The sequence below is a fragment of the Hoplias malabaricus genome, chromosome 4, assembly GCF_029633855.1.
Source record: "Hoplias malabaricus isolate fHopMal1 chromosome 4, fHopMal1.hap1, whole genome shotgun sequence".
Taxonomy (NCBI): Eukaryota; Metazoa; Chordata; class Actinopteri; order Characiformes; family Erythrinidae; genus Hoplias; species Hoplias malabaricus.
The window spans coordinates 1216856-1231469 of record NC_089803.1 but is presented as its reverse complement, the minus strand read 5'-3'; the positions used below and the strand labels follow the sequence as shown (position 1 = coordinate 1231469).

Sequence of the window (14614 nt, the reverse complement as noted above, 5' to 3'; positions counted from 1 at the left end):
GAAAAAAAGTGTACAAGCAATAGGGATAACCACACTTTGGAGAGGACTGTGAAACAAAACCCATTCACAAATGTGGGAGAGATTCACAAAGACTGTACTGCAGCTGGAGTCAGTTGTTCAAGAACCACCACGCACAGATGTATGCAAGACTTGGGTTTCATGGGTCGCATTCTTTGTGTTGAGCCACTCTTGAACAAGAGACATTGTCAGAAGCATTTTGCCCCTGGGCTAAAGACAAAAAGGACTGGACTGCTGCTGAGTGGTCCAAAGTTATGTTCTCTGATGAAAGTAAATTTTGCATTTCCTTTGGAAATCAAGGTCCCAGAGTCTGGAGGAAGAGAGGAGAGGCACAGAATCCATGTTGCTTGAGGTCCAGTGTAAAGTTTCCACAGTCAGTGATGGTTTCGGGAGCCATATCATCTGCTGGCGTTGGTTTACTGTGCTTTCTGAGTTCCATCTACCAGGAAGTTTTAGAGCACTTCATGTTTCCGACCAACTTTATGGAGATGGAGATTTCATTTTCCAACAGGACTTGGCACCTGCACACAGTGCCAAATCTACCAGTACCTGGTTTAAGGACCATGGTATCCCTGTTCTTAATTGGCGAGCAAACTCGCCTGACCTTAACCCCATAGAAAATCTATAGGGTATAGTGAAGATGCAATACACCAGACCCAAAAATGCTGAAGGCCACTATCAGAGCAACCTGGGCTCTCATAACACCTGAGCAGTGCCACAGACTGATCAACTCCATGCCACGCCACGCCACATTGCTGCAGTAATTCAGGCAAAAGGAGCCCCAACTAAGTATTGAGTGCTGTACAAGCTCATAGTTTTCATGTTCATGCTTTGCAGTTGTCCAGCATTTCTAAAAATCCATTTTTTGTATTGGTCTTAAGTAATATTCTAATATTCTGAGATACTGAATTTGGTGTTTTCATTAGTTGTCAGTTATAATCATCAAATTAAAACAAATAAACACTTGAAATATCAGTCTGTGTGCACTGAATGAATATAAGTTTCACTTTTTGAATGGAATTACTGAAATAAATCAACTTTTTCATGATATTCTAATTTTATGACCAACACCTGTATGTGCTAATAATGATGAGTCTGTAAATTTCTATGAGTTTTTCAGCATTACAAAGGTGTCATATGTGTTTAAACATATGTGGCACTATAGAGACAATGAGACAGGCATATCCTGAATTGTCCTAACTCCAGTAGACCTGCTTTATGATAAAACTCAGTTATATTTGTTTGGTGATGAGATCAATGATAAAATATTTGATAAGATTCATCCGGACAATTGTCTGCACTTGGGGGCGCTATGGAGCTCCTGATCCACTCCCAAACCCATGCTCTATGAAAATTATACTTTGTGGTATTTCAACAAGTGGAAGCCCTGTGTCAATTTTCATTTTTTGACCTTTGAAAAAGCCTCAGAAATATGATTTCATTCACTGTGGTATCTACAACATTATTACTTATATTTATATCCAATTCCTTACTTTCTAATTTAAAAACATTTAATTTCATGATTTTCATTAAAATGTCTATTGTCTACAAAAGAGAGTACGGTGATGCTTGTGAATATCCACACAATCAATAAAGAAATAAAGTAGCAAACAAGCAAGCTGTGTCCTTGCGAACTTTAAAAAGTAAATTTAAAAAAGAATATTTTGTCATGATATCAAAAGATAACTCGAGTGACGCTTGTGGATTAAAAAACAGTTTATTATCCTACAGAGGGCAAACCAAAAGCATAAACAAAAGTCTGAAGTCAAGCCAAAAACACAAACAGATCCAAAGGGCAAATCCAAAGAGAGAAAAATAGAAACAATAGATAAAGCACTGAATGCACAGATAATGCAATACTCTTAAACAATCTTAACCAACACTGTATTTAAATACTCTGTCTAATGAGCATGAAGGAGAAACAGGGATGATTGATATTCAGAAGATTTGGAACAGTGAAAAGATCTCATATATGTGGAGGTGGTCATGTGATACCGCTGAGGATTCTGGGAATACCATCCTTCTTGTTCATTTTCAGTGAGAGTCCAGAGAGTCATCAGATGATCATAGGATGGTAATCTTTAGAGCTAGATACACATTATTATGTTTGTACTCAGGACACTGTAATATCACCTGAGTGACTCTACTATAGACTTAGATACAATATGAAAATGGACCAAATCATTATAATTCAACTGGTTTTGAACTTAGTTATAATAAATGCTTTTCCACAGCACACTTGTCTTGCTGCAGTGATAAGCAGGCATGTCCTTCATGGCGATCAGAATGAGGAAAACAGTCTGTCTGGATGTGTGCTGAGGTCCTGGTAGCACAGCCCCGTGACTCCTGTGCTCCATGAGACTAATAGCTCCATCAACACTGATCTTTCCCCTTCCAAGGGTATACAGTCCAGCCCCAGAAATAGGGAGGAATGGTGATGATGGGAGGCAGACGGGCAGTAGAAGCTCAATACGGAGTTGTATTGTCTCTATTTGGAGCACAGTGAAGAATAACAATGACAGTGTGAATGAGAGGGTAAATAGGACCTGTAATAATTAATTCTGAGATCACAACTTGAAAATAAAAATAAAGTTCCATAAACAGTCCATGGCATCTGGTATCACACAGTTCAATCACACATCTCCAAATTCCCAAGCACTACACAATTCAGCTTTAAGGATAATTTCACATTAAATGTGACCCAACACAGTAATTAAATCCCAATCTCTGAAGGTAGTTCCTCACTCAGTGCTAACCTTTCTGGTTCTGGGTGAACGCAGTGATGTTTCCGGACAGACCTCTGACGACTAAAACTCCTCCCACACTCTGAACAGTGATAGGGTTTCTCTCCTGTGTGAATGCGCTGGTGTCTTTGGAGACTACCCTGTTCAGTAAAACTCTTCCCACACTCTGAACAGTGATACGGTTTCTCTCCTGTGTGAATGCGCTGGTGTTTTTGGAGACTACCCTGTTCAGTAAAACTCTTCCCACACTCTGAACAGTGATACGGTTTCTCTCCTGTGTGAATGCGCTGATGTTTTTGGAGAGTACCCTGTTGAGTAAAACTCTTCCCACACTCTGAACAGTGATACGGTTTCTCTCCTGTGTGAATGCGCTGGTGTCTTTGGAGATGACTCTGTTCAGTAAAACTCTTCCCACACTCTGAGCAGTGATACGGTTTCTCTCCTGTGTGAATGCGCTGGTGTCTTTTGAAACTACCCTGTACAGTAAAACTCTTCCCACACTCTGAACAGTGATACGGTTTCTCTCCTGTGTGAATGCGCTGATGTTTTTGGAGAGTACCCTGTACAGTAAAACTCATCCCACACTCTGAACAGTGATACGGTTTCTCTCCTGTGTGAATGCGCTGGTGTCTTTGGAGATGACCCTGTACAGTAAAACTCTTCCCACACTCTGAACAGTGATACGGTTTCTCTCCTGTGTGAATGCGCTGGTGTGCTTTGAGACTACCCTGTTCAGTAAAACTCTTCCCACACTCTGAACAGTAATAAGGTTTCTCTCCTGTGTGAATGCGCTGGTGTTTTTGGAGACTACCCTGTTGAGTAAAACTCATCCCACACTCTGAACAGTGATACGGTTTCTCTCCTGTGTGAATGCGCTGGTGTGCTTTGAGACTACCCTGTTCAGTAAAACTCTTCCCACACTCTGAACAGTAATAAGGTTTCTCTCCTGTGTGAATGCGCTGGTGTTTTTGGAGACTACCCTGTTGAGTAAAACTCATCCCACACTCTGAACAGTGATATGGTTTCTCTCCTGTGTGAATGCGCTGGTGTGCTTTGAGACTACTCTGTACAGTAAAACTCTTCCCACACTGTGAACAGTGATACGGTTTCTCTCCTGTGTGAATGCGCTGGTGTCTTTGGAGATTACTCTGCTGAGTAAAACTCCTCCCACACTCTGAACAGTGATATGGTTTCTCTCCTGTGTGAATGCGCTGGTGTGCTTTGAGACTACTCTGTACAGTAAAACTCTTCCCACACTGTGAACAGTGATACGGTTTCTCTCCTGTGTGAATGTGCTGGTGTCTTTGGAGACTACTCCGTTTAGTAAAACTCCTCCCACACTCTCCACAATCATAAGTTTTCCATTTGTTTTCACTTGTCTGAGATTTCCTGTTGGATGTGTGAGTGTGGGGAGTGCCCAATGATGTTTCCTGAGAACTGGAGCTTCTGTCCTCCATATCCTCACATGTAATCCCTCCTGATCTCAACATTGTGTTATATTCCACTTGGAAATGTTTCTTGATGCACCTGTGGAAAAACTCTGGAACTGTCGTGAATAACAGGAGCCAGAGAATGTATCCAAAGAGATGGTCTTCTGTCCTGGAAGACAATAAACAAAGATAAATTCGTTAAATTCCCCTGGCTCTCTGTTGGTGACCAATATTCTCCTGAATTTGTAGTCAGTTCCACACAGCAAAAAATAAGTCAGTGTTGACAACTCATGGTGCAGGAATAGAGCAACATCTAGGGCTGGGCAATATAAGTGCAAATCAATATCACAATTAATTGTACATTTTACCACGGTTGCGATTAATGAATGATTTTGTTTTGATTTTATTTTGTTTTGTTGACCCTCATAATTCAGTGATGTGTGCTGTTCAGTGTGCTGTAAATATGCTCCAGTATTAAATATGGAATTTTTTGTTTTTCTAATATCGCTGAGAGATTGTTTACATTTAAATTCTCTTTGTTCTGTGTCATCTTATTTATACTCAAAATGCAGAACCTCCAAAACCACACACTAGCTGGTCGAGTCGCTTGGTCTGATTTGGCATTTAGGTTGCGTCCATGTGGCAGATAGGAGCAGAATCACAAGACTACACAAGACTTGGTAGTGTGGTTTTAGAATAGAATAATAGAATAGAAAAGCTTTTATTGTCCATGAGAAAACAATGTTCAGAACAGTGTTAGAACAGTGAAATACAGTTTTAGCATCCTCCATCGCGCGGCAGTTAAAATATGAACACACAGTTGGGACATAACAGAATACAAAAAATAGTCAATATAACTGATATAGACAAGATTATGTCGGTTAGAAATTCTAAATGTGAATTTCGATTAATTGCCCAGGTATATTGTCTTCATTAAAACAAGGTATAAACAGGGTATAAATATTTTAAACACATTTATCTTATTAAGATGATGAAAAAATAAACATTGATTCAACATACTTTTGCTATCTAGTGTTTATCTTCAGTAAAACAATACAAACGGGGTGTTAATATCTTAAATGCCTTAATCTTCAGGTAAACACGGTATAAACGGGGTGTAAATATCTTAAACACATCTTTATCTTCAGTAAAACACGGTATAAACGGGGTGTAAATATCTTAAACGCGTTTATCTTCAGTAAAACACCGTATAAACGGGGTATAAATATCTTAAACGTTTAACTTCAGTAAAACACTGTATAAACGTGGTGTAAATATCTTAAACACGTTTATCTTCAGTAAAACACGGTATAAACGGGGTGTAAACATCTTAAACGCGTTTATCTTCAGTAAAACACGGTATAAACGAGGTGTAAATATCTTAAACTCGTTTATCTTCAGTAAAACACGGTATAAACGGGGTGTAAATATCTTAAACGCGTTTATCTTCAGTAAAACACGGTATAAACGGGGGTAAATATCTTAAACACGTTTATCTTCAGTAAAACAGTATAAACGGGGTGTAAATATCTTAAACGCGTTTATCTTCAGTAAAACAGCATAAACGGGGTGTAAATATCTTAAACACGTTTATCTTCAGTAAAACACGGTATAAACGGGGTGTAAATATCTTAAACGCGTTTATCTTCAGTAAAACACGGTATAAACGAGGTGTAAATATCTTAAACTCGTTTATCTTCAGTAAAACACGGTATAAACGGGGTGTAAATATCTTAAACGCGTTTATCTTCAGTAAAACACGGTATAAACGGGGTGTAAATATCTTAAACACGTTTATCTTCAGTAAAACAGTATAAACGGGGTGTAAATATCTTAAACGCGTTTATCTTCAGTAAAACACGGTATAAACGGGGTGTAAATATCTTAAACGCGTTTATCTTCAGTAAAACACGGTATAAACGGGGTGTAAATATCTTAAACACATCTTTATCTTCAGTAAAACACGGTATAAACGGGGTGTAACACATCTTTACGCATATTTACCTTCAGTGAAAACAGGTCTTGATTTCAATACGACACACAGCTCTCCTCGCTTCACCCTCACCCTCACCCCCACACACACAAACACGCCCTGCTCCACGACACCCGCCCTCTCACACACACACACACACACACACACACACACACTCTAACACGATTGGCTGGAAAATCATAACAGCTGCTCTCTTATTGGACAGTGCCCACAGAGACAGTCCTCAGCCCAGAGCATCATTCCAATAGGTTGTTTTCAGTCACGCGGTTACTCCATCAATGGGCAGGAAAAGAACATGTGTATGGCATGCATTTGGGGCCAAAATCGTCTTAAATCTAACGCCTGTACACCTAAAAATATAACGTGTACAGACGAAAAGTATGTGTGTTGTTGTATTGAGAGGTGTTTCTTTTATGTCTACAGAACAATTTTTTTCAGTGTACAGCATGTTTTTACATCTGCAGAGTTTTTTTTTTTCATGTACAGACAGCATATTTTTAGGTCTACAGAGTTTTATTTTTTTTGTTTGTTTGTTCTTGGGTTTTTATTTGTTTGTTTATTTGATTTTCCTGTACAGACATTATTCTAAAACATCTTGGCCTTTCACTAAAGTTACAACATTTAGCCAGTAGATGGCGGTATCTACTTACACATTGAATAATGTTGCAAAGTTGACATGTTTTATTAACCTGCTGCTTTATTTCTTTATAATCTGTAGGATAATTTACTTTAGTCTGAACACTTTAGATTTGATTATTATGATAAATGTAGTATGATGAATATACACATTTATAGTATTAAATACCACTAAGTTATTGCTTTCAACAAGCAATTAATTTAATTAGATCCTCAACAAGTAGCTTGATGCTACGTCAGCAGAGTCAGTATAAACATCTGCTGACAATCCAGAGCCGGGACCAGGCCGCAGACAGACAGGCTAAACCGACCGTCTGCAAACTGCCTTGAGGCGTCACCTAGTTTCATCTGGATTGAAACTATGCCTTTGCCCCGAATTAAATGTAAAGGTAGAAAAACTCAATCAGCTCGTTTCAACAACCTAATCAATATTAAATTATATTCAGATGACAGCAGCAACACCTCAGATTAGATTTAGATCAGATGAATATTCAGCACTAAACTGAGCCACCCCTCTAGACTGTAATCATGAACATAGCCCAAGATTATCAGGCAAAGGAGGTGGATTATGTGTAATTTACCAAAATACTCTAGATATCAGTCATAAACAATGTGACACCTTCACTTCTTTTGAGTTTCTCTCCACCATTATGACAAATCCGGTGACAAAACAGAAGACATTTTTATTATGTAACATTTACAGACCTCTAGGGCTCTACTCAGAATTTCTAAAAGAATTCAGTGATTTCGCTGCAAACCTAGCTGTGTGCAATCATAAAGTTATAATTGTAGGAGATTTCAATATCCATTTTGAGAAGGAAGATGACCCACTGAAAAGGCTTTTACTCCAATCCCAGACTCTGATGGTATTACTCAAAAAGTAACAGTGCCTACACACTATTATAGTCACACTTCAGACTTAGTTTTGACACTAGGTCTTAACATAGACAAACTTAATATTATACCAGCAATCTCTGACCATTAACTAATTTCATATGAGCTACGTCTTAGCCATGATATATGTATATAACACAATAATAAGACATGCAAAGCTTTATACACTTTTTATTTTTTCAATAATTATATAGAAACCACAAAGTAATTATTGTTCTCTCCTTCTTACACCATTAATACAGGGAAACAACAGAGAATGGCTGGATTATGTAGTTCCACACAGTTCACTCCTTCTTACAGTGTAACTACAGTGAAACAATGGGGAGTGGACTGAAATATGTAGTTCCTCACAGTTCTCTGCTTCTTACACTGTAAGTACAAGGAAGCAACAGGGAGTGGGCTGGATTATGCAGACAACTGTTTTCCTGGTTTACTCTGTAAATACACAAAAACAACAGGGCGTGAGCTTTAGTTGTGTATTGTGTTGTTCAAGATTTGCTCTGACATCGTATTGAAGACACCACTCATCACAATAAGGTGGACCATTTATTTTCCTTGTCTACACAAAGTGCACAAACGTTGGTTAAACAATGTTAACAAATACCAATTGAAGATAATTATATTCAACAAAATATATCATATAATATAATATGTTCTACGAACAATCAGTATACACGGTATAAACAGTACTTCATAATTTACATTCTACCTTAAATGACCTTAACTCACCTCAGACTCAATCGTGAGTAAGAGTAAACATATTTAAAAGATATAAAACAATAATTTAATTGCACAAAACCTACTCAATATATACCTAGATGACAATGGTTCAAATCTTACTTAACGGAACATTATCAGTTTGTAAAAGTAAACAATCTATCTTTCAATTATTCTGAACTAAGATTTGGAACTCCAAAAGGCTCTATTTTAGGACCATTATTATTTACATTATGTATGTTACCGCTAGGCACAGTTATAAGAAACAATGACATTAACTTTCACTGCTATGCAGATGATGCAGATGTATATTTCAGCCAAGCCCAATGACAAACATAGATTAAAGGAAATAGAGGACTGTGTAAAAGACGTGAAAGGCTGGATGTTGCGTAACTTCCTCCTTCTACACAGCAACAAAACAGAGGTCCTGCTTTTGGGTCCAAAGTTGGCAAGAAATAATTTATCAGATTTAATTTTAAATCTTGCTGACTTTACAGTTAAACCTGGTTCAGCAGCAAAAAACCTTGGCTTCATAATTGACCCAGATTTATCATTTGATCAGCACATAGGCAGTAATCACTAGGACAGCTTTTTTACATCTTCACAACATCACCACGATTAGAAATGACGTATCCCTGCAGGATGCAGAAACATTAGTACATGCCTTTATTACTTCAAGGCTTGACTACTGCAATGCACTACTGTCAGGACGCACCAGCACAAATTTAAGAAAACTTCAACTAGATCAAAATGCTGCAGCCAGGGTCTTCACTAAAACTAGAGAATTTGAACTTATCAGTCCAGTTCTATCATCACTTCACTGGCTGCCTGTTAATTTCCGCATCGATTACAAAATTCTGTTATTAACATATAAAGCTCTACATGGGCTCACTCCTGAATACCTTCAAGATACTATTTCCTATTATGAGCCTCCATGTTTACTCAGATCACAGAGTCCTGGATTAACTGACACAGAGGAACTTCACACTCTCCACACTGCTTCTCCAAAGATGTGGAGGGGGAGGTGGTCTGTCTGTCTTTGTTCTTCTGATGGTCCACGGTGATCTCCTTTGTCCTAGAGGTGTGAAGAGCCAGGACCTAGACATTCCCCCTCATTCCTGCAGACTCCCTCATCACCATCTGAAATGAGGCCCACTATTGTTGTGTCCTCTGAGAAGTTTATGTTGTTTTACAGGTGAATGGGGTCTACAATGTTCATTACACAGAGAACTAAGAGTGATGACAGAGTAAATGAGAACTCAACTGAACAGATGCTGAAACACTGAGTTAAAGTTAGGGTCAATCTGCAGAACTGATCAATGGAGGGACTGGTTTTGATTGGTTAAAGAAGTCCTTACACAGCTGTTACTATGTCTTTGACTTATAAGTGTCACATGTAGTGTGAGTACGCATTAAGCCTCACCAGAATATGTTTTTCAGGTTTATTTAATAGATAGCGACCTGATTTACCACGGATATCTGTTTGGAAAATGCCAGATTAACCTCTCATTTAAAAACATAGGAACTAGTTCATGTACATTTTAGAATAAGATACAGATATTTTACGAAACTTTTCAGAAGTCTTCGTTTAATTGGTACTGTTCCACTATGTAGGCCCATGTGTGTTCCAAATAAACCTATATCATGATTTATTAATTAAATAAATACGTTTTGTTTCCAAATAAAAACAGCAGCATGTTAATTCTGTAATATGTTAAGTGTTTGAATAAATGAACCAATGACTCAACATCAGAAACATAACACAGATCAGACATTTAATGCAGAACAGATTAGTTTGTTTTTGTAATGGGTCCATTTCTTCCTGCGCCCTTGCCGTTCAGACGCTTCGCTGCTTAGCTCTGCTATCTTTTATTTCTTTCCTTTTTATGTTTTTTAAACCTCCTTGTTTTTCTGTGATAGAGAATCTGAGCTTTTAAATATACACAAGTCAGCAGCACTACGAAGCCAAAACTGGATATTTTCTGCTTTTGATACTTTTTAAAGTAGTGCGATTGCTCTAGGAACCAGGACAGTTTCAACAGGCTACAGTAGAAGAAACTTGTGAAATGCCTCATCATTTTGTTCAACACATGTGCTGTCAGAATTGTTACGGACTTCTACAGAGAATGTCAGCTTTGGAAAGGGATTTTTGGAGCCTGCTATCAGAGTATAAAAAAGACTGGCATTTCGGAGCTGTGTGAGGAGTAACAGTGAGTGCACTGTAAATAATTGCAGTAAATTTACATTAATTTTCAACAGTAAGGTACTGTAATTCTGTTTTACAGTATTTTACTGTTTTAAGCAATGCATTGTGGGACATGCCAAATGATCAAAAGAACTTACAGTATATTACTGCTTTTAATGAACAAATCAGCAGGAAGTGTGATTTTATCGTCTGTTCCACATGAAAATTGATTATCAGGGTGAGGTGTAAGAAATATTTTCTTGTTTAGAAAAAAAGTGTTGAATAGGGTGTTTTATAAACTTGTCTGCTTTTATTCCATTTGAGTTTAATATATTTTAGTCTAAAGTCATTATATATATATATATATATATATATACTGAGTTTTAATTGCTCTCCGTAGGCTGCTTAACTGAGTCTCCGTCTCGGACGAGTTCCAACACTGTGGAAGACATCGTGTCTCACCCCTGTCCCTAAGAAGCCACACCCAAGTGAATTTAACGACTACAGGCCTGTGGCTCTAACATCACATGTGATGAAGACAATGGAGAGACTGGTCTTATGCATACTGAGACCCCAGGTACGCCATGCACTGGACCCACTAGAGTTTGCATACCAGGATCTCCTACACAGGACACATTCTCACCTGGACAAGGGGAACAGTGCTGTGAGAATCATGTTCTTTGATTTCTCAAGCGCTTTCAACACCATCCAACCTCTCAGACTGGGAGACAAGTTCCAACAGATGGGTGTGGACGCTCACCTGGTAACCTGGATTACAGATTATCTGTTAGAGCGGCCACAGTACGTGAGACTGAAGAACTGTCTCTCCGACACTATGATCTGCAGCACAGGAGCTCCACAGGGAACTGTGCTCTCACCAGTCCTGTTCACCCTGTGAACACATCTGACTTCTGCTACAACACTGAGTTGTGCCACATGCAGAAGTTCTCTGATGATACTGCGATTGTGGGGTGTATCAGGAACGAGCAGGAGGAGGAGTACAGGAGCCTGGTGGAGGTCTTTGTGCAATGGTGCAAACTGAACCACCTCCAACTGAACACTTCAAAGACCAAGGAGATGGTGGTGGACTTCTGTGGTGGGGGCTGAACTGGAATGCATCACTTCCATATCAAACAAGAGGACCCTGAACAAACTGATTAGCATCTTGGACAATGAGTGCCATCCACTCCACAGTATCATAACTAAGCAGAAGAGCTTGATCAGCTGGAGACTTCGCTCACTGCCAGGCTCAACTGACAGACTGAGGAAGTCATTTGTCCCCAGGGCTATTGAGCTGTTCAACGCTTCCCTCAAGGGGACAGGAGAGATGGACTTCTCCGCATAGTCTGTCTGCCCATCCACCTCCTCCATATTTGTACATGTGTACCTAACTGGACAATAGACAAGTCAACCCCTGGACAAGTCAACCATCTCATCTACCTCATGTGTACCTTAATCTGACAGCTACAATAGTAGTTTTATACTTAATACAGAAACATTGCACTGAATTGCCTTGCCTTGCACTATTTATTTTACTATATTTATTTTTAATTCTGATTCTGTACTGATATTGCACATTCCATACCCTTTGCACTATCCACACTTTTTCAACTTTTAAACTATATACTGCACTCAAGAGATCATCCTCAGCTGCTCACTGTATCACAGATTCTTGCCAGGCTATGTTTGATCATTCTTAAGCACACTATGTTAACTTGGTACTTGATTTTGATATTTTGAAAATTTTGATATTTGTTTTAGGTTTTTTTTTTTTTTTAATTAGTCCATTGCTGTTAGTGATTGTTGGATGTGATGTCTGTAAGCTACTGAGACCTTGAATTTCCCCTGGGGATCAATAAAGTATCTATCTATCTATCTATCTATCTATCTATCTAACGCAGCACTCATCTTTAAATTTGGACGTGAGCACATGGCATTTTGACCTCAGACCTGAAATCACCTCAGACTTCCAGCTTCACTGTACACGGTCATAAAGGTGAGTAAAATTTACATTTCTTTGCAACTTGTGAAGTGTTCTCGGTGTAGACGCTTTAATGATCAACTTAAGTCTGGTTTTATGAGAGAAATATGGTGCTGTTCACTTGTTTTAATGCGCTTTAATCCTCTAATTTTATTTAGCAAGCTTTTGCATCTTAGCAAGCCTGCTAAAGCCTCGGCGGGGCTTCAGTAACCCCCACTCTGTCATATCTGAGGTACTCAGACGACAGGTTCAATGTAAATTAAATAAAGTACAGAATGTAAGTTAATGGGCATGCCTGAGTTGTCATTTATTTATCTACAAGTTGGTTAACCTTACTAATGATAATTTGAGAAGTATGTGGCTAGCTAGGTTGAGTGACATTAGCTGCATTTATTTAGCTATTTTAATAAACCGAAGGTCAGCTAATACAACATTAACCTCCAGAATCGAGAGGGTGCTGCCTGTATTGTTGAAGTCATGTAAAGGTAAACATATGGTAATTACCATCCAAATTATTTGGTATACAAGTAACTTTGTGTGTGTAACATAAAATTGTAATTAATAATTCAAACATTCTCCCACTCTTTTGTCATTTTATGGTAACTGTTGTGTAGTATGTAAAAATACTATTGTCGTTTTATTTATTTAAAAAACCCTAAAAATGAATGGTTACTATGCTACTTTCACAATGGCTAACATCAAAATCTTTAAATTGTCTAAACCAAAACTCACAAACTTTTGGAAACAAAATTATCCAGAAGGACAGAACAAATCTATACCCATGCTTTTTCAGCACTTTTTTCCTTAATGGATCTCATAACAATAATACAGTAATGAATATATTCTTCTCACTCGCCGTTTTCAAACTCCTTATTTTTAGGTTAATTTATGTTTCATAAAATCCCAATATTTACCATAAAATGAAAAAGTGCATGATAATCTTGAGTTACAATTATAGGTTACTCTAAAAATGCTTTAAAACTTATTTGTACACCTAAAATCTACATAAACCCATTCTACACTCACTGTCCACTCTCGGTACTGTAATTTATATAAAAAATGCAGAGGTAATAGACATCATCTTTTTAAACACTTTAATCATAAAAAAATCAACAATAATTGGAGAGCACATTTTTCTTCTTTAATAATAACTTATCTATCACTATTGGACTGTATGGTGAAAAACAAATATTTTAAAACAAGCATTTTTTGTTAGACACTTCCTTTTTTGTTAGACAATTCTGGGTGGTGGTGTCACGCCTACATCTCAGGACTCAAATTCCCAGAATGCACCTGTCAGTCACATGACTACCCGCCGGTCTCCCTCACCAGAATTCTAATTACACACACCTGTTTGTCTCCCTATATATACCTCACTCTGAGAACTGTTCCCTGCCGAGTATTGCTTTGGTTCTCCCATGCATACAACGCATTCCCTTGTACTTTGTCTGACGGTCTCCTGTTGCCTACTTCCTGCCTGTGTTCCCGATTTACGTCTCCTGTCTTGTCCCTGTTGGTATTGTTTGCATTCTCTGGTTTTCGAACTCTGCCTGTTTTTGACTACGGTTTTTGTCCATCCTCTGAGGTACTGTTTGCTCCTGTTTTTGAACTTTGCCTGCCTTGTGATTACTCTTTTGGATAACGACATTAAAAAGACTGTTTACTGTGTTCCGCGACTGTCAGCTTTCTGTTATGTCCTGACAGAATACTCGGCCAACATGCAGACAGCGGACACAGATGCCGTCAGAACGGCTATAACTAGTCAGGGCCAGATGCTAGGTCAACACCAGCAAATGTTGACTAGCGTGACTCAATCTGTTGATTCTCTCGCTCAACAACAACAGAGTCAACAGCTTCAGCTGAAACAAGTGTTGGAGAGTGTTAACGCCCTTATAGCTCGTATTCCTGCTCCTAGCCCTAATCCCAGTCCTCCTGTAGCGTCTGTCAGTTTGAATTCTCGTTATCCTGTCAGTAAACCGGAGATTTTTGAAGGTGATCCGGCTAAATGTAGCGGGT

At 38.5% G+C, this 14614-nt stretch overlaps 1 protein-coding gene across 1 annotated transcript in view; it reads right to left on the bottom strand.

Moving 5' to 3' along the window:
* Nucleotides 1-1812: 1812 nt before the first annotated feature.
* The window catches only part of LOC136694208 (zinc finger protein 850-like), a 112030-nt gene continuing 99228 nt past the window's right edge, over nucleotides 1813-14614 (bottom strand). The window contains exon 7 of the mRNA XM_066667588.1: nucleotides 1813-4104. Within this exon, the coding sequence (XP_066523685.1) occupies nucleotides 2732-4104 (1373 nt within the window). The 3' untranslated portion in view covers nucleotides 1813-2731. The remainder of the gene's footprint in view (nucleotides 4105-14614) is intronic.